The sequence below is a fragment of the Micropterus salmoides genome, unplaced genomic scaffold, assembly GCF_014851395.1.
Source record: "Micropterus salmoides isolate LMB-PRFRI ecotype aquatic unplaced genomic scaffold, ASM1485139v1 Ms_hic_scaffold_15, whole genome shotgun sequence".
NCBI classification, from domain to species: Eukaryota; Metazoa; Chordata; class Actinopteri; order Centrarchiformes; family Centrarchidae; genus Micropterus; species Micropterus salmoides.
In genome coordinates, this window is record NW_024040596.1 from 17,678,790 (window position 1) to 17,705,518 (window position 26,729).

Here is a 26,729-nt window from a genome sequence, read left to right on the forward strand (position 1 = left end):
GTTAAAGACACATCCTTTCAAACAACCGAAACCAACATCTGCACCATGTGTGATCAATGCTGCTTTACCTGGTCCGTGCTCCGTAAAAGGTTTGCCACCACCCACGTGCGTGCAATGTCATCATCAATCCTGATGTTTCAATGTAGACATCGTCCGATGGAAAATTTGTAGACATTGCCCAACCCAATTATCAGAATCTGGTTTGAAAATGTGTCCATGCAGCTAAGGCATATGCTAAACTGGATCTTTCTCTTTATTCTGTTATATGTTGTTTGTTTTTCAAAGGTAATCTTAATCTCTAGACACCTGTTGTAATTGTAATAGGCTAGATGTGCTGGACAGCACCGCAGCTGAAGTTGAAAATCAATGTACCACTTAACAGTAGTAGTGATGTTCTGTTGTGGGAACCTCCGGACATTTAGTTGTCTTGTTTATCAGTCAGCCTGCCATCATCAACTCACGGCGTCCTGTTTGGTGGAGAAAATGTTTTACGTTGTTACTGCCAGCCACTTTTTAATTATATAAATTTTAATTATGGATAATCTCCCCATATGGTAAAACATAAACCAAGAAAGGGAAGAGGAGAGATGGAGGAATAGGTAAATATAAATGTTAGAGGAATACATTGATATTTCTCTGCAATAGAGCACCCTGGGATTAAACGCACATCAAACACCTGTCATGTGTTTGACAGAACTGGGGCTAGGCCCACAGAGGTGGTAGAGAAAGATGTCATGATATCTTTTACTGGAATTCAGTTTAAAACCTTACAACTCTCTCTCTAATACAGCAAGCTTTTAATGTCAACTGTATCATCAGGAAGCATATTGAAACGTTTCACTGGCAGTGGTATTTGTTTGAGCTTCGAATGCTAAACCTTTGGCTTGCTTGATTACTCCATCGTGTTCCTTTTGAGGTTCGGCAGTACAGGTTAATATGAGATGAAGCAAAATATGCAAGAGCATGAAAAACAAAAGTACTTTTTGAACTCATTTTCTCACAGGGGTCTACGCTGCTCAGTTTGAAATTGAAATTCAATTTACATGTTTCCCTTCTATGTTTGAGTATTTCAATTAACATTAAAACCAAGAGGGAAGAGAAGTGTGTAATTACACTTCTCAAATATGGGCAGCACAGAAAATGGATTAAAACACTTACTTATTTGTAATCCATGAAGTGTTTCCTACTACTGCTCTCAAACTATTGCTCTTTGGGGCATTTTTGCTTGTATTTGCTTAGTTATAGCTGCAGAGAAAGACCGGAAATACAGGAGAGAGAAAAGAATGACAAGCACCACAGGTTGGAATCGAAGCTCTACCAGGTGACCTACCGGAGCACCACAACAATTGTATTTCCCTAGTCAGTCTGCATGCTTGATTTCCTGATGAGACTTCAGCTACAGTACACAAATACAATGCACATTATGCAGTACACTACAACACAATGCTAATGTCATGATTCATTCATCAAGAGAACAAATTGTTTTGTCTTTGGAGGACATAATTATCATATTGTATGGATAGATATATGCACTACACTGTTTTGTTTTATGGATGGATTTACAGTACTATTGATTCCTAATAGCCATATTGGCAGACAAACACTTTACTGAGCTGTCTGAGGGTCAACGTATAGCTCTTGACCTTCAACCTCTCTTTAGACACGTTCAATAATGTGCCACATTGGAAATGCATTGACACCCTAGTGCGTTTGCTGTAGATGCATGGTGTTGAGTCTTTGAACACATGAAATCCATAAAATCATTTAATTAGCAGTTGGGCTAGAGATCCCTATTCCATCTCACAGAATTCATCATGCAATGTACTGCATTAAGAGTTAAGCATTATTGGAAAACTCTACAGTACCTTTTTTCAGCTGGAATGAAACAAAGTAAAAATGTCAAAGCTCATTTCAGAAACATGGGGCAGTGAGGTGAGACGGTGACTCCTCTGACTATGACCATGTGTGATAAAGACCTAAGAGACAGAAGCAATAAGGGTGAGGAATTTGAACACAATCTCAAATAGGTTTGCCAAGGAAAGATGGGAGATGTCTGGTTGCTAGATGACTAGCAATGGCAATACTGCTGTAAGTGGCATATTATGGAGGATTCCCGGGGATTTTATCAAATTCATGTAATATCTCGGTCCAGTAGGATCCAACGAAGGGAAAGATGGGCTGAAGAAAAGCATATTTAATCTTTTGCTGTCACTACACAACTGGCTCATTCTGCATGCACATCATATCTACTAGAAGAAGCTCAACAACAAATGATATTGTTATAACTTATATGGCTTATTAAGGACAGGTTAAGGACAGAATCTATGCCAGTCTGAATGACGGCACTGATTTTGAGGCGAGCAGATGAGTCCTCAGGAATCTGAAAAGTACCAATGGACTTTTTGTAACTGGTTTTAGCTGCAACTCGGCTGTAGTTCCTAACTCATGTTGTTCTATCAATCTATACCTTATTTAGTTTTCTGTCTCTCCTCCTCTCTCTCTTCCACTCTGCCACCAGTTCCTATCTGGTTGCCATGGAAACTCCACATATATCTCGAACAGCTGTTTTGCAATTTTTCACAAAATGACAGCCAACTTTTCTTCGCGCCCACTCCCTATTTCCCTATCAGCAGCCTCCTGATAGAGGGGTAACACACACACACACACACGTAATCAAACATCAACTGACATATAAAGATTTAACTTTACAGCTTTTCCACTGTAGGTGTGTAAGTCATTTAGTGGATATAAATCTTTTTGATGACTTCTGTTCCTTTTCCCTGTTAACTACATTATAACAGTGATAAACATTGTCACTTTTTACTGTAAACCTGCAACACCTCCTAAATACACTGAACACTAATTCGATAATTTTCCTCAGTGATAATTACATACCTGTAAATGCTTGGGTAATGTTATATTTTCCTAGTTTATTACTGAATAAAATGAAGGTGAATGATATAACACAAATTTAAATGTAGTGAACAACAGTGGGATTTGTGTATGTTATATTAAATAAATTTGGAGCTACTCCAAATTCCTCGTTTCTCTCCCAGAGGAGAAGTAGGGGGTATGAGATCAACTTTCAACAGACGGCTGAAGAGACCCCAACAGAAGGGGGGTGGAAAGGTCGCTTTCACTAAGTGCTATTCCTGAGCAGCCTGATCGTAAAACTGGCACCTTTGATTCCGCAGCCAGATAACGCGGTGCCTGACTGTTAAACTGACAAAAGGGACATTAACCAGCGATTAGTATTTCCCTGAACAGCCTATCAGAACTTTCCTTAAAAGGGGGCAGGAAACCCTAAACTGCCCCCGCCCACATGCAACTGTGGCAACTAGCCTTGCTCTGTGTTTTATTACCTCATCAAAGGGATACTCCTTCTCACCCAGGTGTGACAAAATCCAGGACACCAAGGACAGCCCTGAACTTTATGTAAACAAAGACAGCAGTCTCCAAAGACTCAAAGCATTAACTGTTTAATTAAATAATCTTTTAGTTACTTGATTATGTTTGCCTCTATTTGAGTAGTTATGTTACCATGTTGTTGATACCATCTGTTGATGATATTATTGCTGAAAAGAATCTAAATAAGTTACTTTTGCAGTGTTTTAATTTTCAGCAAGATTAAGGACACTCCTTCATTTTATGTGTAACCAATGCTTGTTCACAATACTTTCTCACACAATTCCTTTAGAAATGATGATAAAGAAATGTCATACTATACTCTATTAATTGCCAGCTTGAATTTAAGGCTAAATAACAAAATTTTCCAGCTCCTGAGAAAATTGTTTTTGGATTAATCTAAGCTTTCCTCATGTAACCTGAGCTCCCCCAAGTGGAAGATATAAGTATTACATACCATCGTCAGAAATGCCGTTAATGTATAAATGTCACTCATTATTTATCATGACCAATAATTTGAAAAATTGTTTTCCTGTTACCAAATGCTTAAACTTAGAACGGTACAACTGTTTGACCAGTGAGGTTTGATTGTGGGAAATATTTGATTATAATCCGCGCAAATAGATTTTCTTTTTCTTTTATAGACATATTAAAAGTTTAGAAAGACAGTCCCTCGGGAAACCGGAAACGGCCGCCCTACGGGAAACGAAGGACTGCCCTCTGGGGAACCACGGCCAAGACAACAAAAGAGCGACACACAACGTCGTTCGGGCTCTTCCTCTTTTTCTCTTCGCTCTGCTCTCTGGACGCTTCCCTCTTATTCAACGGCGTTTCGGCACGCGCCCGGCGTGCCCCTCCCGGCACGCGCCCGGCGTGCCCCTCCCGGCAACACCCTAAGAATTCGACCAGCGCAGCAAAGTCTTTGTTTCACTTGAAGCTACATACGCGAAGTGCCGCGACTTCAGTTTCCCTCAGTTCCAGCAACTTCACTTGTTTTATTTTCTTTATTTTGTTTTGTTAAAAGTTATCAGTCCGTTAAGTTACACTAGTCTAATTCGAGAACGACCAAGTTCCCTTTTTAAGCTTTTTCGTCGAGCTAACTTCACCGAGGTCAGACCCAGCCACGTGGTCTGGCCAGCAGTAACAAAGGACGACTTAAACCTGACCCGAGACAGGGTGGAGAAGGCCACACTGCAAGTTTCTTCAATAAGCCTCCCAGAGACGGACCCCCGGAGAAATTCCCTGGCAGAGAAAGCGACTGGCCGACAGCTTCAAGCTGTCCTAAACAAGAACGCACGGACTCTGCCAGTGTGAGGCCGTTTAACAGCAACCCGGCGGGAAGAAACACAAGCAGTAAGACCAAAGCCCTACATTCTGTGGTCAGTGACGTCAATAGTTGCTTATCCATTTATCTTTAGTCCAGCATATGTAATCTTTAAACCCCTAGACAAATTTAACCGAGTTATCATCTAATTGCATTCGTTAGTTGCCGCATGAGTCAAATCCTCCCACCATTGAACTTACATTCCCATTGTTTAGCCATTGTTTATTTCTCTGATGTATTTAACCACCTTTTTATATCACCTTAGTTAGTTAATAAATTCACTGTAACCAAGGAATTGTGTGCCAAGAGAATTTACCCTTTTAGATATGAGACTGACTGATTTTAAGATAATTGAGCGATTATTAACTAACTGATCACTGGTGAATAATTGTATAATTATTAAAAGCTTCCTAGACGTCCGGAGACTCTAGGTTAATAACAACTCCGGTGGTGCCCCTTTCCGAAACGAGAGCTTTATAGATTAATATTGTCTGAATATTAAAATTCATAATTGGGTATTCTCATAAATTTATTAAAATTCATATGTAGTTTAGAACATGCTACATAAACTATAAAAATGCCACAGCAACCTCTCCTAGCTTTATAGTACAGTATTTGTCAGTACAGTTGGACTTCATGTTAAGCCAGTCAGATCAGATGCCATTTCTAAGAGCTTTAGAATTGAGCTTTTTAAACAAAAAAGTAATTTGTATGCATTTTGGTATTGACTTGTGTCTTTTTTCTCTTTGTGGTTAAAATACCTTGGACGAATACACTTGTTGGAGTTATGGAATTATGATGTGATTTACAGTCAACACACTAAAGGATAAGTTCACATATTTTCAAGCGTTTCTTTAAACCCTACTTGCATCTTTCCTATATGTACACTGAAACTGGTTTTGATTGAGTTAATTACACCTGTACATACTGGCTTTAAAAGTTCCCTTCCCAAGGTGCTTCTAATGGAAAAGATGGAGGGTGAAATCCACAATGTGTGCTAACATGTATTTTAAAGTTTATCTGAAGCAAATGTGAGCTTCAGGGGTCAGAGAAAAATCTAGTGGGTATCTTCCAAATGTACATTTTGTTGGCATTGAATTCCGTCTTTGTGTTTCCCTGGACTGTGTTTCTGTGCTTTGGAGCAATACTAACATACAATAAAGACTAAAGGCTCGTGCAGACTACATGACTTACAGCGTCGGCTGATGGCCGTGCTGTTCACACTACACAACTTGCCGTCTTGTTACGGGAGTCTTGAAGTTGTTGAGGCGTTCACTGATCGGTGACAGGGGGTCACACGCTATGCGAGCTGACAGCGGCTGTGTCACCCAATGCTGGACTCCAAACCACTTTTTCAAGAAAACGCACATGAAATGTGAAACGGGAAATGACGCGAACCTACACATGAAACAGGTGTTGTTTGTTATTATAAAACTAGCAATTATAAAGACAAAGAATATGGGTGAAAGAATTGATTAGCACACGCAGGTAGCAGGGATTGTCTGAGCTACAGAGAGAGCTGGAGGTGAGTAAAAAGTGTTTTGCAGTGAAAAATTAGCTGCCTGCTCTGCCAGCTGCCTGCTCTTATTGACTGGATGTGGATGTCGAGTCACCCGATTCCTCCGGATATTTGGCATGGTAGATATCTGGCTAGTGTCTGCGATGCATCAGCAACGCGTCAGGGATGCGTCGTTGAGTAGTTCACACATTACGACTGGCTGCCGCCGATTGATCGCTGATTTACCCCTGATCACAGCCAAGCTCACCGACTGGCAAATCGGGCTAAAAATTGTGTATTGTGAACTAGGCTTAACTTTGGAAGATACTCACTTGATTTGTTTACTACTGAAGTCATATTAGCTTCAGCTGAACTTGGAATGCATTTTTGGCCGTGGTCAGACTGCAGTCCAAAGTGACCCAAATCAGATTTTTTTGGCTCATATGTGACTCAGATCTATGAACAGCCCAAGTCACATGGAATCTGATCCAGTTTGGATTTGGGCCATTTTCATAGGTCCAAACCAGCTACAGGTCGGATTTTTTGAAGTACGACCTCAGTGTGGACAGTCAGATCAGAATATGTGACTCTGATGTCGATTTAGAGTAACTGTTGTCACAATTCTGCACTAGCGAGAGCCGCAGTGAACGCAGACACATACTTATCTGAATTAAATTTTAATACAGATGTGTATAAGAAATGTCTGCAGCGTCAATATTTTATGCGTAAACAGAGACTTTTTAATGTGGACAGAGATATATTGGTCCACTTCTATCGCTCCTTTGTGGAAAGCATATTAAGTTTTTGTTCCATTGTCTGGTATTTCACATTGTCAGTGAGTAATAAAAGTAAACTGTATAAGATAGTTAATATGTCCAGCAAGATTGCCAGAGAACAGCAAACTAGCATGACGACGCCCTTCGAGTCCTGATTGGTGAGGAAGGGGCAGGCGATTATTAGAGATGTATCACATCCCCTATTTGATGTATGTACAGTGAGGAAAATAAGTATTTGAACACCCTGCTATTTTGCAAGTTCTCCCACTTAGAAATCATGGAGGGATCTGAAATTGTCATCGTAGGTGCATGTCCACTGTGAGAGACATAATCTAAATAAATCCAGAAATCACAATGTATGATTTTTTAACTATTTATTTGTATGATACAGCTGCAAATAAGTATTTGAACACCTTTTTTTGCAATTACAGAGGTCAAACGTTTCCTGTAGTTTTTCACCAGGTTTGCACACACTGCAGGAGGGATTTTGGCCCACTCCTCCACACAGATCTTCTCTAGATCAGTCAGGTTTCTGGGTCGCTGAGAAACACGGAGTTTGAGCTCCCTCCAAAGATTCTCTATTGGGTTTAGGTCTGGAGACTGGCTAGGCCACGCCAGAACCTTGAAATGCTTCTTACAGAGCCACTCCTTGGTTATCCTGGCTGTGTGCTTCGGGTCATTGTCATGTTGGAAGACCCAGCCTCGACCCATCTTCAATGCTCTAACTGAGGGAAGGTTGTTCCCCAAAATCTCGCAATACATGTCTCCGGTCATCCTCTCCTTAATACAGTGCAGTCGCCCTGTCCCATGTGCAGAAAAACACCCCCAAAGCATGATGCTACCACCCCCCATGCTTCACAGTAGGGATGGTGTTCTTGGGATGGTACTCATCATTCTTCTTCCTCCAAACACGGTTAGTGGAATTATGACCAAAGAGTTCTATTTTGGTCTCATCTGACCACATGACTTTCTCCCATGACTCCTCTGGATCATCCAAATGTGTCATTGGCAAACTGAAGACGGGCCTTGACATGTGCTGGTTTAAGCAGGGGAACCTTCCGTGCCATGCATGATTTCAAACCATACGTCTTAGTGTATTACCAACGGTAACCTTGGAAACGGTGGTCCCAGCTCTTTTCAGGTCATTGACCAGCTCATCCCATGTAGTTCTGGGCTGATTTCTCACCTTTCTTAGGATCATTGAGACCCCACGAGGTGAGATCTTGCATGGAGCCCCAGTCCGAGGGAGATTGACAGTCATGTTTAGCTTCTTCCATTTTCTAATGATTGCTCCAACAGTGGACCTTTTTTCACCAAGCTGCTTGGCAATTTCCCCGTAGCCCTTTCCAGCCTTGTGGAGGTGTACAATTTTGTCTCTAGTGTCTTTGGACAGCTCTTTGGTCTTGGCCATGTTAGTAGTTGGATTCTTACTGATTGTATGGGGTGGACAGGTGTCTTTATGCAGTTAACGACCTCAAACAGGTGCATCTAATTTAGGATAATAAATGGAGTGGAGGTGGACATTTTGAAGGCAGACTAACAGGTCTTTGAGAGTCAGAATTCTAGCTGATAGACAGGTGTTCAAATACTTATTTGCAGCTGTATCATACAAATAAATAGTTAAAAAATCATACATTGTGATTTCTGGATTATTTTTTTTTTAGATTATGTCTCTCACCGTGGACATGCACCTACGATGACAATTTCAGACCCCTCCATGATTTCTAAGTGGGAGAACTTGCAAAATAGCAGGGTGTTCAAATACTTATTTTCCTCACTGTATGTATGTATGTATGTATGTATGAACCGGGCCCGCAGGTCATTTGTGCCTACTGTTATTGGATTTCTTAACAAACAAGGAGATAATAAAACAGAGCTGAATCTCCAGGTGTCGGGGAGCTGCAGCTTAGTATAACTTGTATAGCACTCAGGAGATGTTTGTGTTGGTAAAGCAGTTGTCTGGTTGTTGGTCTGATGCTTAGTGTATGACACACTATGAATTTTCCGAAAGGACTAATAAATATCTATCTATCTATCTATCTATCTATCTGTCTATCTATCTACCAGGGATTATGGATTTTGTACTTCTACTGCAAATACCTAATAGACACAGTGGATATGTGGCCTTCACACACAGACTACACCAGTACTATTGATTCCTAATAGCCATATTGGCAGACAAACACTTTGCTGAGCTGTCTGAGGGTCAACGCATAGCTCTTGACCTTCAACCTCTCTTTAGACACGTTCAATAATGTGCCATAAAACTCCAGTAGGTTCTTCAAAGATTAGCACCAACTGGCTCTAATGGCAACTTTTACAGACCAGAGACTGTCCTGACCACTGACACTCACCGGTGACCAGACTTCATAGTTTATTAACAAGGAAATCCTGTGATACCTCACTTAAAAATTGCTGCTCCACATGCAGTAATGAGGAGCACTGTAATATACTGTTGGATAAATAGGAAAGAAAAGAGCATTGTCCCTGGTAACAACGTTAGCTCTACATGAGCCTTAATTGGTGGTTTACAGTCTTGAGCCTCTACAGTATGTTGAGGAAATGGAGATAATTGTGCTGAGTGACTCCAAGGTTTGCTGTCAACCATTTAAAGGCCATTAAGCACTGAAGGCCATTAGAAGAGTGGGAAAATGTCTGTGTAGAGTTTTTTTTGCCCTGTTTATGTCTGCATGTGCTTGTAAAATAATAAGTCAATTAACTGATTAGTCACCTGACAGAAAACTAACTGATGACAATATTGATAATTGTGTATGGAATTTCTCAAATAAAAATATAGCATAATACCATAACATTTGCTGGTACGTAACACAGCTTCTTAAATGTTACAATTTGAAATAAAATACCTTTCAGAATCGGGCTGTTTTTCAAACTGTTGTTCTGACAAAATCAGTGTTTTGTTAATACTTATATAACATTCTTTTGTTTTATTAAGCAGTTAAACGTATAGTCTATAAAATGTCAGTAAATAGTGAAAAACTAAATTTGTCTTTCTAAATAACTTATATAGTAGTAGTTAGTAGTTTTCAAAATTTGTTGATTATGTTTCTTTTGATCAACTGTTTCAACTCTAAAACATGAATAATAAAATATTTGTTGACCACATTTTGGTTGTTTTTGACATTTCTTAGAGGGATCAATGATACACTTATTTAAAAGAAATGTGATCTATAACGAAAACAAACAAAGTAGCAGTAAAGGCTGCTACTCTTTGTTGTTGTGTATAACACTGTTAGTGTGTAGATATGTGTGTGTGTGTGTGTGAGAGAGAGAGAATGCATGCATGACTGTGTGCATACTGGACATGACAATATGTGTTTCTGAAATTTACATATGATGCAAGCTAACCGATACACATAAGCATTTTGGAGCCTGTAGTTTTTGGTGCTTTTGAATCGTGTGACCATAATGTTTAACCAGCACCTGTCTAAGACAATTTAAACAAAACGGAACATGAGGTATAATTTATTGCAGAGCTGTTGTGTAAGACTTAATTACTTTGCCGGATCAGGCAGAAGCAGAGAGTTTGGTATTTGATCTGTTGGGAGAAGTCAGTGTAACAGCTGTAGCTTGTTAATGATGGTTGACTTACATGTTACCGAGACTGTGTCAAAGGGGTGTTAATTTAATTGTGTATATATACAGTATACTGTATATGGTTTGTGCGTGTGTGTGTGGGTTGGACGAGGTTAATCAAGCAGGTTTGACTAGACAATGACCCTTTAAGTGAAATCAACAGGTTCATTAGTTAGATTTATCACCACCGTAATTACAATGGTTACTATCCTCAGAGCTATTGGCTTTTTGCTTAAAGATTCCTGCGTGTGTGTGTTTGTGTATATGTGTGTGTGGTGGGGTTGCGTGTCAGTGGTAACTGTTGTGCTGGTATAAGGTTCTTTCACGGTTTAGTCAGTATCCATCTAGTGCTGTCAGTGTCAGTGAAATCACATATCTCTAAACCACAGCCCTCCAACTCCCTCTCTCCTTACCCTGTCTTGTTTGTCCAACCTGCTCTACTTATCTGTCACACACTCAAGTGCGTGCGTGCGTGCGTGCTCTCTCTCTCTCTCTCTCTCTCTCTTTTTCTCTCTCTCTGTGTTGTGGTGTCCATTATTTGTACATGCTGAATAAAATATGTATCAGTGGTATAGTAAAATCACTGTGACCTTGTTTAGCCTGCTTCTCTCATTTGTTTTTGTTCATTTGTTTATGGCTGACTGCGTGAGCTTGTTTGTAATGGTTTGTGTTTTCTTCAGTAGATCTGTGTCAGTGTGTGAGTGGGTTGTGCCACTCACTGGAGCTTATGTTATGCGATGTGAATGTGTGTAACCCAGAGGCTTTCTGACCTGCTGCTGGAGCAAGGACGCACCAAACGCACACAGCCTCAACACTGATCCACATGTGTCAAGGACAGTCAGAGGACACTCAACACATATTGGTTTTGATAGTGAGTGGCAGAGATCAGTGTGTGTGTGTGTGTGTGTGTGTGTGTGTGTGTGTGTGTGTGTCTACGTGTGAATGTGTCTCCTGTACTTACCCAAAGCGCCCTGTCTGTCTTCACATACAGCAGGTGTTAACATATGGATGTTTGTTTTGTTGTAGTATTGCGTCTTCTGAAGGAGGGAGCAGACCCCAACACTCCCATTTCTTCTGGAGGATCCTTGCTACACCTGGTAAGATGCGCACGCACGCAAGCATGCACATACATAGGTATTTGACAATTATGAGGAACATTATACTGGCATACATTCATTCCCTTGAGCTAACCCCAACTTGAACCATAGCTGTCTTCCAGTCTTCACCTAAATCTGCCTAAAATTGTACTTAAGGATATTTAGTATTGACATGTTGGTGAAAGACGTTTCGTAAATAAGAATTATTTTAATTTTTAGTAAAAGTATAAGGTCTTGCAAAGTGGAAATTCTCAAATGGAAATTCTCGTCACATTGTGAGTACATGCTTATCAGTCTCTTGCAGTTTGTGTTCACTCAGCTACACTGCATCTTGGTTAGTTAAGGAGATCGTTTTAACCGCCTCCCATTAGGATTTGGTAATATTGATAAAATCTTTTACAAGTTATATGTATTTGTTATTGTGATATGAATAAATATTGTGATATAGTAAATGAATCATACTAATACCTAGTAAATCGAGATATTTTAGTCACATTGATTCAAAATTCATATTAAACATTTTTCATATTACACACATTACAAATTATCATCCCCTGGTGGATCATATTGGCAACCCTGCCTTTTCTATTGTTCTTTTGAATAAGGGCCTATACAATCTGTATATATGTTTTCAATCCTCCACTACTGTTGTATTTTATCAACAGTCTATGTATGAATGTGTCCACGCACATGTATGGGGGATTTACATTTAGGTTTTTCATTTTTAATAATTTTTAAGCTGGTCCACCTGGCCAATGAAACTCCTATCTAGACTCTGGTACCTACACTACCCCTCTACATTCTGGGCTGTGCCTTCTGAATGGTTCTGTCTTCGATTGATTAGAACAGGAAAATGTTGTAAAACTCTTTATTGAACATCTTAAAAAACAACAACAAAAAAGCAAAATAAAAACAATCTACAAAAAAAGATCATCAGCAGATGATCCAAATAACAGTCATGTTCAAAGGGGGAAGGAAGAAGCTGGAATAACTTTTCTTGTCCTACCCCCCACTTCAATGATATATTTTAGCTACTTAAATTGTTTGTATCACTTAAAAGTCCATAATCTGTTGGGTTGACTATAACAAAGATAATGAATTGTTTTTTTATTTAAATAAATATAGATATTCAAACTAAATAAAAATCAACAAAAAAGTTCAAAAATCACTGTTCCAGCTCATATCCATCAAGGATTCTTTTTTTAAATAGAAACTTCAGTTGCAATAAGTTTTTATATAACTTTAAATCGTTATTACTGTTTACAGCACCCTGGATTGTTATACGGTGGAACTTACTATTTGTTCGAATCAAAGGTTTACTAAACATTGATATTCCTCTGAAATTGTACATGTTTTCACGTAGTTGAAAAAGCTCTTGGATATTTCTAGGCAATTGGTTATTATGTGCTCTAAAAACAATTTGAATAGTTTTGTAGTCAATCAAATCTTTAAATTTAAATATTTTGAGTTTAATGAACTACGGGTTTGTTGGTTCCCTGTATGTAGTTCTATATATGATTCGTATAGCTCTTTTTTGTTGCATGAAGATTGGGTATGTATTTGTAAGTGTTCCCCCATACTTCCACACAATAAGTCATGTACGGGAGTATGAAGGAGCAGCACGGCATATATAGAGAAGCCTGATTCAATAGGTCTTTGGGTTTATTTAATATTGCTAATGACTTGGATATTTTGGTTTTAATATACTTTATGTGAGGTTTCCAGCTTAATTTGCTATCAGTAACTACCCCGAGGAATTTTATTTCAGATACTCGTTCTAGTTCTATACTATTTATCATTAGTATCTTATCTGTGTCGGTTAATCATTTCCCAAATATTATAAATTTTGTTCTACTCAAATTCAGGTTTAGTTTATTTTCATCAAACCAAATCTTCATCTTACTCACTTCCTTTTCTATGGTATCCATTAGCTTCTCCCAAGTTTTCCCCACAGCATAGTAGGTTTGTGTCATCAGCAAAAAGAATGATTTCCAAAATTTGTTATTATTTATATAGAGGTTAAATAATAATGGCCCCAACACTGAACCCTGTGGCACCCCGCATGTAACCTGCAGCAGTTGTGATTTATTGTTTTGTACTTCAACATACTGCTTTCTGTTCTCCAGGTAACATAACCATGTCAGTGCAATTCCTCTAATACCATATCTTTGTAGTTTTTAATCAATAATTTGTGATCTACAGTGTCAAAAGCTTTTTTGAGATCTAAAAATATTCCTACTGCATATTGTTTCCTGGGTATTGCGTTTGTAACTTTTTCTTTAAATTCTGTCATTGCAAAATAAGTTGATCTCTCAGCACTGAAACCATATTGTTGTTCATATAGAATATTATGTTTGGCGATGAAATCATCCAGCCTTATAAAGAACATTTTTTCCAGTATTTTGGAGAACTGTGGAAGCCATGAGATGGGTCTGTAGTTGTGTAGTATATGTTTGTCTCCAGTTTTATATATTGGTATTACTTTAGCTATATTCATTTTATCTGGAAAGACACCAGTTTGTAGGGACTGATTGCAAATATGGGTTAGAGGTCTTGCTATGGATTCAGTAATGTTTTTGACTGTGCACATATCAATATCATGTCGGTATACTTCTTACTCTTCATTTTTTTTACAATATTGATAAGTTCTTTTTCATTGGTCCCTCTGATAAATATTGTTTCTTCAACAAATAAATTCTTACATTCTACTCCATCACTACTACCCGTCTTTGCAATATCCCTTGCCAGTCCCGGAACAACATTGACAAAGTATTTATTGAATTCCCCAGCAACTGAAGCCCTGTCAGTGATTTCTGTATCATTTAATGCCTGCAATTAATTAGGATATTCTTCTGTTCCATTTTTTTAATGATAGCATTTGAGACGTCCCATGTTCTTTTTATATTATTTTAATTGTTTCCAATAAATTGCTGTAATAATCAACTTTACTGCATTTTATGATTTTTGATGACTTTTATATAATTTATATTTTTGTTCTGCTTCTATTGTGATAAGTGATCGCTTTTGTCAGGCCACTTGCAACCCGTCTGTCAATAATGTTTGTAAATATGTTGTCAATTAGTGTGGCACTGTGTGTTGTTATTCTAGTTGGTCGTGTGATTGTAGGGTATAAGCTGTTGCTATACATTGAATTGATAAATTCTGCGGTTGAATTATGTTGTTGTGGGTTTAACAAATCTATATTGAAATCACCACCGACAAACAGAATTTTCTTGTTGTTATGCCTGTTATATAGCTCCTCAATCTTTTCCCTAAATGTATCAATACAGGATCCTGGTTTTCTGTATATACAGCTTATCCGAATATTTCTTTTTTTCTTTCTTTCTTTCTCTCAATTTCTTCTGTGAAACACTCCATAATGTTATCCATTGCAAATGACTGACAACTTTACATTTATACATTTTATCAATAAATAGTGCAGCCCCCCCTCCCTTGGATTGGGTCCTATTAATATAGAACATTTCGTATCTCTCAATTCCAGTCATGTCAATTTGCTCTTCATCAAGCCAGGTTTCTGATATTGCAATTGCTGTGAATTTCTTTTCTAATTCTTTTAAACAATGCTCAATTTCTGCTAGATTTGAATTAAGGCTCCTACTATTAAAATGTATAATTGTTATTGATCCATCTGTTATTACACTCTTCTGTGTAACATTCGCATTGACTTTGCATGTCCTTGTAAAAGTTATTTTAGGGATCGATTTCATTTTCAATGTCTAAGAATTTAAGAAAGTAATCCTGGTGTTTATGTTTGTCAAACCAAAATAAAGAATACTATTATTTGGCTCTGAGCATTATGCTTCAGTGTTGTCATGTGACATGATTTTGCCATTGTCCATGCCTTTATCATTATCATTTTGCAAATTCTTGCACATGTTCCCCCTGTGGTAATACAAGAATGTAATTATTACAATTGCTGTACAATACATTTTTCACATACATTAATCATTATGCACTGAACCATTCACGTGTACTCTTTATAGTTAGCAATGCTTCAGGCAGTATGCATTTCTGCAAACTAATAAGGAAATATACTGTGATTGCATTCTGCAGTGTGCTCGCCATGACAATGTGTTTGCGGCGGAACTTCTGATTGAGCGAGGATTGAATGTCAACCTGCAGGACGAAGACCTGTGGACAGCCCTGCATGTAGCATGTGTATGTGACCATGCAGATGTGGTGCTGCTGCTGCTGCTGGTAAGAAACACGCATGCAAACATCATGTAGGATATTGATGGGACACACATACAGACATGAGTGGACCCACATTTTGGTTGTAGTTCTAGTAATGCTCTTACTGATCCTTGCAATTCCAAGTGTGTCAGCTACAAATTAGATTAGTGTTTTGGAATAGGTCAGAATACTAGCTCCATGTTTTGAATTAGCTTTGAACCAGTGGCGGTATTCACATTAGTCATCCAGAATTTTCTGCCCAAGTAGAGCATCTTCTATTGATGAGGGGTTTTGGATTACAGAGGCTCTGAAACACGACTTTCCATTCTCTCACAAACCCAGCTGAATCACTCAAAAAGTGAATATTTAGAAATTGGGTATTAGCATGATATCAAAGAGAGAGCTTGTTCTGGGGGGGATGCTACCAGCTCTTGTCAGGTCTGTCTTGACAAGAGCTGTGGTTGTACTGATTAGGTCCATAATGAGAGCTGGGCCAGCTGCAGGGGAGGGCATGCACATCCAGCCCAGTCACTCAGTTGGCTGGGTCTGTTGTGCTGGTGTTGATTAGACCCGGGGAGGGTTAACTGCAGTCTGGAGCTCCGAAGAAACCAGTACTGCATGGTTCTGCTGATTGGGTCCTGAGTGATTGCAGATTCTCTCTGTTTGCTGGGCAGGAAAGAGATGTTCCTGAGAGGAATGGATATGTTTGAAGAGCTGCCAGGCAAAGGGAGTGCAGAGTAGATCTGTCGGCCTGTAGTGACTGTGTGACTGTTGGTTCATGTATATGGTGAGTGTTTGTGTATTTGCATGGGTTTAATTTCCTTCGAAGCAAAGATTCATGCAGGCCGCCTAGTTTGTAGAGCAGGGTGTGATATACGTAGATACGCCAAATGCAACGAGTTATGCTGTCACGATAGGCATAACATGAGCGAGAGAGAGAGAGATTTAATACTGCTCCCTGGGAGGTAGTAACTAAATGTCTCCCTTTCACTACCAAGACAGAACTAGTTGCTAGAAAATAAGGTCATAAATATACACAGAACTCAGCCTGGTGGGAAGAGAGCAGGGGGTTAAGAAAGAAAGAGGAATAACATTTCTAAGAAATTAAATGAATCCGATCCAGCTCTGTGGAAAGTTCAAATATTTTTCCAGCAACACCAAAGCATTTTTTTTCAGCTTTCACAGCTTGAATGTCCTTTGATACTAAGTACTTATTTATTTGACTGCGTATACTTCTACTTGTGTGTGTGTGTGTGTGCCCTTGTGTATTCTTGCGTGACTGTGACAGTATAAGGTTGTGAGGAGTCTAACCAAGTAAGATCCAAGACTTGAAACATCTTAATTTCCAGAATGGTGCACATTTGAGTGTGTTTTTCCCTTTAGAGTAAGATAAACGCTGTGTATACTAAGTGTATTTTCCTGGTATAATAAGTGGGGAAGATGTTTGAAAGGGGAGCCCAAGGCTCTTCCTATCTACGAGTGTAAAAGTAGCTTAAGTCAAGTGATATTTCCAATGCAGCATCCCTTCCATTCATTAGATTCTATTCATTAATTTTGACACCCTTCTCCTCCACTACAGACCCTGCCAGAGGCCAGTCATTCTGCTCTATTCTCAAGCTGCTGCCATAACAGAGTTGTGAGTGGGAGATTTTCCCCTACGAATATAAAGGGTTTACATTTTAATGAGAAGTGGAACAGTGGTTTTGCTGGAGGAGTTTGACTGGCAGCTTTATCTTTGATTGGCACAGGAAGGAATAGTGCTGCTAATATGTAATAATCTATTGTGTCGTACTTCTCCATCTCTCACTCCCGTTTCCCCTCCCCTTGTCCTCTGCTTCTCTATCCTTGATTTCCTCCTCCAGTTGCCACAAAGAGAGGTGGAGAGTTTTTTGCTGACAGGGATGTTACCAAGCTTGTCATGTGGGCAAAGTCGGGGGGTTGATGTGATGTCTGGGTGCATTGTCGCTCTGTGTCCGGAGTGGCAGTAATGTTAATTCTCTTATCTCCTCCCTCCAAACAGCAGAATAAGGAATAAGCCATTTCTAAACTGTCTCATTCCCAACCCATTTCCAAATGCATTCCTAAACCTATTCTGAGCTCCAGCTCTGGTTAATGTTTGTCATTGAGACCCTGGCAGGATAATGCCCTAACTGGCAGTAGGGTTGGTTATCGTTTCAATTTTATCGAATCTGATTCCTATTCTACTCATTGTATCTGGTTCTTATCACATCTCGGTTCTGATTCCAATCCCTTCACCACAAATCTTGTCACCGGTCAGTGACATTTATCCACTTTCTCCTTGCTCATCTTCCATTTCATGGCTAAAGTGTAAGGATTTTCTGTAGTCTATGTAGACTCGTATCTAAGAAAAATATATTTAATAATTTCATTCATTCAAAATCTTTCGTTTATCTTCAATATAAGAGGTGAAAGTCAGATCATCTGTGTTTTGTATCAGAGCGTGAGATGTTAGTACTATTAGCATTGGCTGTATCTAGGGTGTCAGTGTAGCTGGGAGACCACAACTCACTGAACACGGTGCATTTCTTAATATTCACGTCATGTTCAAGTAAATGCTTCATCATATTGGAAGTGCTTGTTCCCTTGAATAAAATTGCATTTTGCTGTGGCATTTTGCTGCAGGAATGTAAACAGAAGCTCTTCTTGCATGCTTTGTTGACGTACTGCATAACAAATGACCTGACTTTAGGACAGCGTATCAGGTCTTGGCAGATAAGTGCAACTTTTATGGACTGTAAAATGCTCACAGCAATCGGGAGTGCGACAGAAATATGCAAAAACCTTGGAAGCGATAAGCAGAATCGAAATGCATGTGTCTTTGAAATTTGGGTTCTGTTCCAACTTGGAACCGGTTCTTAATACCCAACTCTAACTGACAGCTCAGAGGCACTGACAGGATCTATAGTCTTTATAAATAATTCCCCAAAAATATTACATTGTTAGTGTAATATTCAGTGGTGTCAACAGTACTTGAAGTGGAAAAAATAAGTGCCACAGAGTACTCTCTCACAGAGTCACACTGAATTAGACTTGGCTCTTATACATGCATCTGGATGCCTCCACAGAGGTTCTTGATCTCCATGTGTTACATCTTAGCTGGCCTTCTATTCAAAACCACAGCCCACAAGATACTTAAAAAATCTTACTTTATCTAGTGGCGCAATTATGTCTTCCTAATTCTGAACGGTCACTGAAAAGATGTGGAAAGTGATTACAGTTAATTGCAGACTTGCCCTAATTCTGCTCGTGTCTCCCTGAGGGAAAGCTTCTACCTTTTCACAGATTGTAGAAAATATGGACTCTTGAAGAACATAAAAAAAAGTTTGGCTGTCTTAAACAGTGCATATGAAGTCATCTAGAACAAAGGGTCTTCTTTTCATTCTGAGAGATGCTAGTTTTCAGAGTCTAAAGGGGAAGTTGTAGCAATGCAATCATGTGATCCACGAGAGATGGGTTCTGTTCCAAAATATTATTTCTCATCTTATAGCGCAAAACCCAGTGGGGTTACAGTTGTAGGATTGACCCACTTTCCGTGCTTGTAAATGATGAATTTAAAACGTCTAAACTCTGAGTCCTTTGAAGTCAAACGATGAACAGCCCCTGGCTGCACTGAACTCCACTTCACACCAGTTGAATTTGTTGAGTGGTTTTCTGCTGATAATGTTGACCTACCTCCTTCTAAACATAATAGTGGTTCATCAAGCAGTTGTCGCACGTTCCTATATTATATGAGCTGCTTTAATTAAAGTCCTAAACCTTCAAAGGCTAAACATTTATAATTAGAATATTTTCATATTTTCGTTCAAATGCTTTTTGAGTTTCACTGTTGATTTTGATGCATATATGAATAAATTATTTATGTTCTTGGGATTAATTGTCCTCAGTTTTAAGGTGGTTAAAAAAATTTTATGTTGTCACATGTCAGTGTCTGCATCTTGGTTAATGTGCAACACCGGACTCAACACTGCAGCATGGCAGAGCTGTGCAAATGTTGTTTACATTCAGTTGAGAACAATTGGTCCGATATAAAATGCTACTTCTTGTGCATTTCTTTTCTCACAACTCTTGATAATAAGATTTAAGGAGTTTCTGAACACTAGATTACATTTTTGGGGAAAACCCAAAAGATTAAGAATCTATATAGTAGAAAGTACAGTGTGAGTACGTTAGTATTAGAGACACATGCGGTTTTAGACAGAGTTAAATAATCAGATCATAATCAATAGATTTTTTTAAAACACGTATGGGATCTTTGGATGATTTCCACTGGACTGTGACAGTGTCCAACTCAACAATGACTGCCCCAGGGACACCTTTCAGCACACATCCACTAGTTGTTATTGATTCTGTGGCAGTCACTGAATGTAACTATTGCCATCATGAACCACAGGCAGCGTAGTGTTAACACATTTCCATTGAGACGTCTGAGGTGGATTCATCATATTGTGGCAGGGAGTGTGTCGGGGTCAGAAGTCAACTTGTTAACCCCTTGCAGCCTGCGTGGCTGCCTGCCAGCATCAACTCATTTATATCTGTCAGCCCTTATCACGTGAGCTCAGACACATGACTAATGTCTCTGGATCAATGGCCAACACATCACGCTTCCTTCAACATAATCTGTTGTCTGTTGTTCTTGGAGCTTTGTGTGCCAACTATAGAATTCAAATTATTTCTGTACCAACAGTTTTTTATTGTGAAATTGTATAAAACTAAGCTCAGGAGGGCAAGTATAGCATTTTACTATACTTTAGTACATAGTTCACACTGCACATGTTTACTGTCTTGTGAGCGTTGTAAAGGAACAATTTCTCTCTAGGATAATAACATCTATCTCACACTTTCACTCTGTTGCTGGATTACGTCCTGGTGTAAACTGCTAAATTTGATTTATACTTCACATTTTTACAGAAAATCTAAAAGTGCCACATACATTTCAAGGTTTTTCCAAGTGTTTTTTGTACATGAGCCATACTTGAAGTAAATTGTCTGGGTTAGCACGACCCTTTACTACCCACTATGCAGTACACACACACGGACACACAATAACACACTCGCATGTTAACAGAGGCACCCTGAGCGGAGTTATCAGGTTTATGAGGAAGTTGATTGGGCACAAATCTAAGGAATATAGATGGAGCAGTCCAAATTTGACATTAGAAGGTAAGAGAGGGATAGGGGATGGAGAGTGTGTGTGTGTTGTGGGGGTAGTGGTGGGTGGAGTGTGCATAATATTATACTCTCTCTGACTCACTCATCATCTCATCTCTTGCTCTTCAAGCTGTGCTTCACGTTGTGATAAGGTTTCTTGTTTTCTCATGAATAGTCACGACGCAGCAGCTGATCTTTGTTATTGTTAATTAATTCCCTCTGTTAACCCCTAACTAACCTTCATAAGTGAGCAAAAATGGCTCGCACAAGGCACCGCAGATGGATGCACAATGAAACCGCAAAGCTCACCAGAACAGATTCTCTGATAATTAGAATTGACAGCATTGTGCTGCCTTTATCGTGCTGTAATTGCTTGGCATGTCTTGGACTAATAAATGTTTCTTCTGAATAGCTGCAAAACAATTTTCATAGTTGAATAAAAAACTAGTGTCTGTTTTTTAAATCAGTTCAGAAATGCAAAGTTGCATTGAGAATTTTAGCCTCAGTGTCTCCCTGGTTTGCGGGTTTCAGAGCACTAAGGTCAACAGCTCTTGTGTTGCTCTGTCAGCTGGCTCCCTCCTCGCATTTTCAGCCCTCTTCTTCCCTTTCGCCGCTTTCCCCGCCCCACCCCCGCCCCACCCCTTCCCTCTCTGTCTGCCTAAGGACTAGGTCATAAATCTCTTTGCCGTGCTGCAACTTGGTCGTTAGAATTCTATTAGCTGTAAATATTCAATAAGGATCCTCACTTAGAGTTCCCTGTCCCTGTTATCAGACCTGGTCCAGCTACGATCATTATGCTGGCTTGTCTTTTTATGGTTTAGTCAAACAACAGGAAGCGATTTATGGCTGGATGCTGACAATTGCCACTTGAAAGGATGTACGTTACTTTTAGTACCTAACCCCAAATAGGCAATGATAAAAATGAAAAGGACAGAAGGAAAGTCTACATGAGTACATTTTGCATGGCTTGTACACATTTCTGCTCTACTGGTAAAGCAGTGCAACATTTTTACAAATAATGAGTGCAACAGGAGTCCTCCAAAGAGAAGCAATCAATCATAATCGTATTGTGACCAATGACTGTGCTGTCGTCGGTGTAACAGTCATTTAAGGAGCCAGAGGGAAGGTCTCCCATGTTATCTCATGCTATAACAGTAGACTGTCCTGGCAGGGTCCTTGTTCAGTAAACACAGATTAATCATCACACGCACACACCACCCAGTTATCCCAGGTTACGGTAAACAACGCCTTCACTTGCTCTTAACTGCCCCACCCCCCAGGCGGTTATTTAATGAGTTCTTTAATTCACTGTATTGTCTGTTAAAGTCTATATGGTTCTGCTCAGGCATACTCCTCTGGGAAGCCAAGATAATCGGGCCCACTTTATCATCGATTCAGTCTGATGAATGGGCCCTGCTAAAACTAACTTTGTTTGTGTCTTCTCTGCTTCCTTCTGCCCTGCGTCGGGAAGGCTGGGGTGAATGTTCTGCTGCAGGACGTCAACGGAAACATCCCTTTAGACTACGCCTCTGAGGGAACTGAGACCAGCTACATCCTACGAAAACACCTGGAGGAAAATGGTAATGCTCTGCGCACCTCTCGCTTGTTTTGCACTGCACAGTGGAAGAAAGACAGAGATAAAACTTTACATATTTCCTTTATCGTGAGCTCTTTTAACCGTGTGATTCAGTGAAATGCAGTGGCTCATTTACATGTTATCGCAGCCCTTTGATAAAAAGCTAAATTACAATGTAGGATCCAGAGTGAGGAAAAGTAAATAATTCATTTCTTTCATTTAGGAAGTATTGGGATCATGTGAATGGTTAATATGTCATACCCATCGTTAAAGATAAAGTGTTCTGTGAAGGTGACACCCACAGGCCTAATGATGGTGGATTGCGATCGGGGCACTTTTCTCCCACAGAGAAAGGATATGGTTAACATTGAAGCTGCAAATAACAGAGATAAAGGCACAGGAGAGTTTGAGGCACACAGAGACAAAAGTAGTAAAGGTACAGACAGAGAGGCAGGAAAAAGTACCAGAAATACAGAGACATGCAGAGAAAGGGGAACAGGAATCATGCTGACAAAGCTAGACGGAAATGGATATAGACAATGATGGAGGGTCTTCCCTCATCCATCTGTCATTAGCCACAGGGTCACATGACAAATGCAAGCATCTGACTGCAGACAGCTAACTCATCAAAGCTCAGACCACCCTACACACGCACACACGCACACACACACACACACACACACACACCTCCTCTGCCACTGAATTTTTTGAGACTTTCTCTGCTTATGTCTGTCAGCCCCTGTGATGATCTCTCCCCTCCTGTCTACTTTCAGCTATCCCCATACACCCCCACCCCACGCTGGGCTTTGCCACCATGAAACACACTCTTACTCACAGAGGCTAACTCTGGTTCTGTTGCTATGGCAACTTGGCAGCATGCTCTCTATCCCCATCAAGTTTGTGTGGTTGTGGGAAAAAGAAAGACTGTCCATGTGTCTCTACATCAGGGAGACATAAAAAAAAATCTTTTATTTGCAATTTTTTCAGCTGACACCCTTGTGTTTCACACAAGACTGGATTCCTTCGAGTATTAGCACTTTAGAGACGACAAATTCTGTTCTGTTAACGGTTATGTTCCGCAAGTCTCAAAAAGCTACACACCCTGTGGCTCTCACTTGTTTGCAAAGACAAACTTATTGATTAGCTAATCCAACTCGTCTACTTGGAAAAGTCCCATTAGTTAGTGCCCTAGAGCTTATCTGTATCAGATATAGATTGATTGATAATCAATCCACCCTATTACAACAACCAAAGTCAGGTACACTGTGTGTAAATGATTATGGAGCAGTGCATTGATGTTCATAGTTTGGGTAAGACGCCCTTGTACACCTCTGTTTGTCTGTGTCTGCCCAGGAGACAAGCTATCATGGCATTGAATTGTTTTTGGCCGTGACTTGATCTGCCAGGCTTTGATAGGGTTTCCTGTAGAGAAATTTAGTTCTGCAAAAATGTAAAGTTTAAATGCAAGGAATGCAGGAATGCTTAATTTTTTGTAGGACAGTTTTCTTTCAGTTGGACAGAGCCGGGCAAACTGTTTCATCTGTTTCTAATCTTTATGCTAAACTAAGATAATCATCTCCTGACTCCAGCTTCATTTTTTACACACAGATATTAGAATGGTATCAACATTTTCATCTAAATTGTGCCAAGAAAGTGAATAAGACTGTTTCCTGAAATGCCAAACTGTTCCTTCAAGCATTACAACTAAAGGCATACTGTATACCAAGTGTGTCTCAATGGTTTTTGTGTATTTTAGGTGTGGATGTGTCATCCATGCACACCATGAAGACACAGAGACCCAGCACAATGCTGTCTGATGTTAGACAGCTTGTAACCACAGGCGGAAGCCTCAACCAGACTAATGATGACGGGGTCACTCTGGTAAGTAAGGTCACATGTGTGTGTTAGTGTGCATGAGTTGACCTGTCTTTGTCTCTTTCTTTTCCTGTCCATGGTTTGTTCTCTATTTTCAATTCAGTTTTTACCAGATTCTGTAGCTTCTCTATTTTGCTATTTATCTTTGGTTCTCTCTCTCTCTTTCTCTGAAGCTCCACATAGCATGTGCCAGTGGTTATAGAGAGGTGGTGTCTGTGTTGTTGGAGAGTGGGGTGGACCCTCATCCTGCTGATAACAACTTTTGGACCCCTCTCCACCTGGCTGCTAAATATGGACAGGTAACTCACTGATCAACAAAATGTGAGAATGTTTTTGACTTTAATGAAGTAGTCCCCTAATTTCAATTTATCTAGCAGCATTGATCCAATGTAAATACAGTCATTAAGGAGATGATGAGGAAATTAGTGATGGACAGATTGCTCCTCTGAGGAAGTTGCCTTCAGTTACCCTGCACACACTCTGATAAACTGCTCTTTTTGGGCCTATTGATCAGAAACAGTCAAACTGCTGGCACAGAGCAGCACTGCATATTACAGCATTTTAGATTAGCAATTTAGTGGTCTCTCTTAGAGGGAAAGAGATTGATTTCCAGATGGGGCGGAGGTGAGCTGTTGGAGCGATGGGATCTGGTGGTTTGGGAGGGATCCAACTATGAAGGAAGGGAAGTGATCATGTTCAGATCTTGCTGACCCAACTAGATATTTAATTACATGTCTTGGCTATGTGCTTGGCTACGTGCTTGGCTGCTGACAAAGAGAATTTATACATTTGCTATTGTGAGTCACTCTCTACTTCTTTGGTTCATCCACCCTCAAGCCATGTTTTTTTTCCCCCACTAGAGTGGGTTTTAAAAATGATTTCTTTCTTTGTGTTACCTTGTAGCTTTGCTCTGTTTCATTCACATCTGATCTACTGCCTTAGTTTTTCTTTCCACTTACACGATTCCTTCATCCAGTTGTTAGTTGAAAACATGTTAGTTAATCAGTAGATCTAAATATTCAAGTCTTCCAGGCTGCAGTTTTCTAAATGGAATAATAACCTCCTTGTGTCTTTCTGCATACACAATTACTCTGTATGTATGTGTGTGTAATATGTAAGTGCATCTGACTTAAGAGTGGCAGTCTAGAGGATTGGAGAATCGATTAGGTTTGCCTTGCAGCACTAAATCACCTCAGCCATTGGCTCTTTACTGGTGCCAGTGCTTTCCTCCTGCATACAAACTAATCCCTGAGCCTTCTTAACACTCACTTCCTGTCATCATTCCCTTATAGCTGGTCTGACAGTGAGACGTCAGTAATGCAGGACAGTATTAAAGAGGTGGTATTATGCTTTTTGGCTTTTCCCCTCTCCTTTATTGAGTTATATATCTTTTTTGTGCATGTACTAGGTTTGCAAAGTGAAAAAGCCCAAAGTCCAGCCCAAAGGGAGTTCCCATCTCCCACAGAAAACACTGCTCTGAACTGCATGAAAACAGCTCGTTTGTAGTCCAGCCTTTACATCTACTTTCTTGTGATGTCACAAGTAAATACGTGTCATAATGCTCACCGAGCGACTAGTCCGACACGCCCTCAAAAACACCGGTGGCAGTCAGTGGATTTAAAGTTGTTACTGTGATATAGAGACAGAGCTCAGTTAAAAATTTATGGATGAAAGACACTTTTGTTACAGATTAATAACTCACCACTCTGAAACTTCTGCTCCAGTCCATGTTGCCAAGCTGGTCGGCAACATGTAGCCTACAGCTGAATCAAAGCTGTTTACCGTCTTTTCGCTGACCCGCCTTTCTCTGCTTCTGATTGGCTTTTACCGGCCTTTCGCTGACCTGCCCTTCTCTGCTTCTGATTGGCTAGTAGGCCATAACTATGAACTGCGCGTGTGCAGCTCCCAACAAAGATCATTTAGTGACAAGATGTATCACTCCATAGCTAAAACGAAGCCTTCAACACCGGGTGAAAAGAGGAGCTGCAGCAATGTGCAATATGAAAAAAAATATGGTGTTTTTTGAAAATGAAACCATGTAAACCTGTTCTGGTACAACCTCTAAATAGGATTTTGGACCTGAAAATGAGCATTATACCACCTCTTTAAGACTTTTGCTGACCAAACTTGTTGCCTGGAAAACACTTGCTTGGAACTGTAATACTAGCTGGTACATTAAACCCAATGACCCCTTCTGCAGTGTGGCATACATACTAGACTG

At 39.8% G+C, this 26,729-nt stretch overlaps 1 protein-coding gene across 1 annotated transcript in view; it reads left to right on the forward strand.

The window, feature by feature from the left end:
• myo16 (myosin XVI) overlaps positions 1–26,729 on the forward strand; it is a gene marked incomplete at its 3' end in the record, with an annotated part of 120,345 nt that overhangs the window by 14,543 nt on the left and 79,073 nt on the right. Inside the window, 5 exon segments of the mRNA XM_038720727.1 lie at positions 11,624–11,694; positions 15,769–15,912; positions 22,529–22,637; positions 24,390–24,514; positions 24,682–24,807. Of these exon segments, the coding sequence (XP_038576655.1) occupies positions 11,624–11,694; positions 15,769–15,912; positions 22,529–22,637; positions 24,390–24,514; positions 24,682–24,807 (575 nt within the window).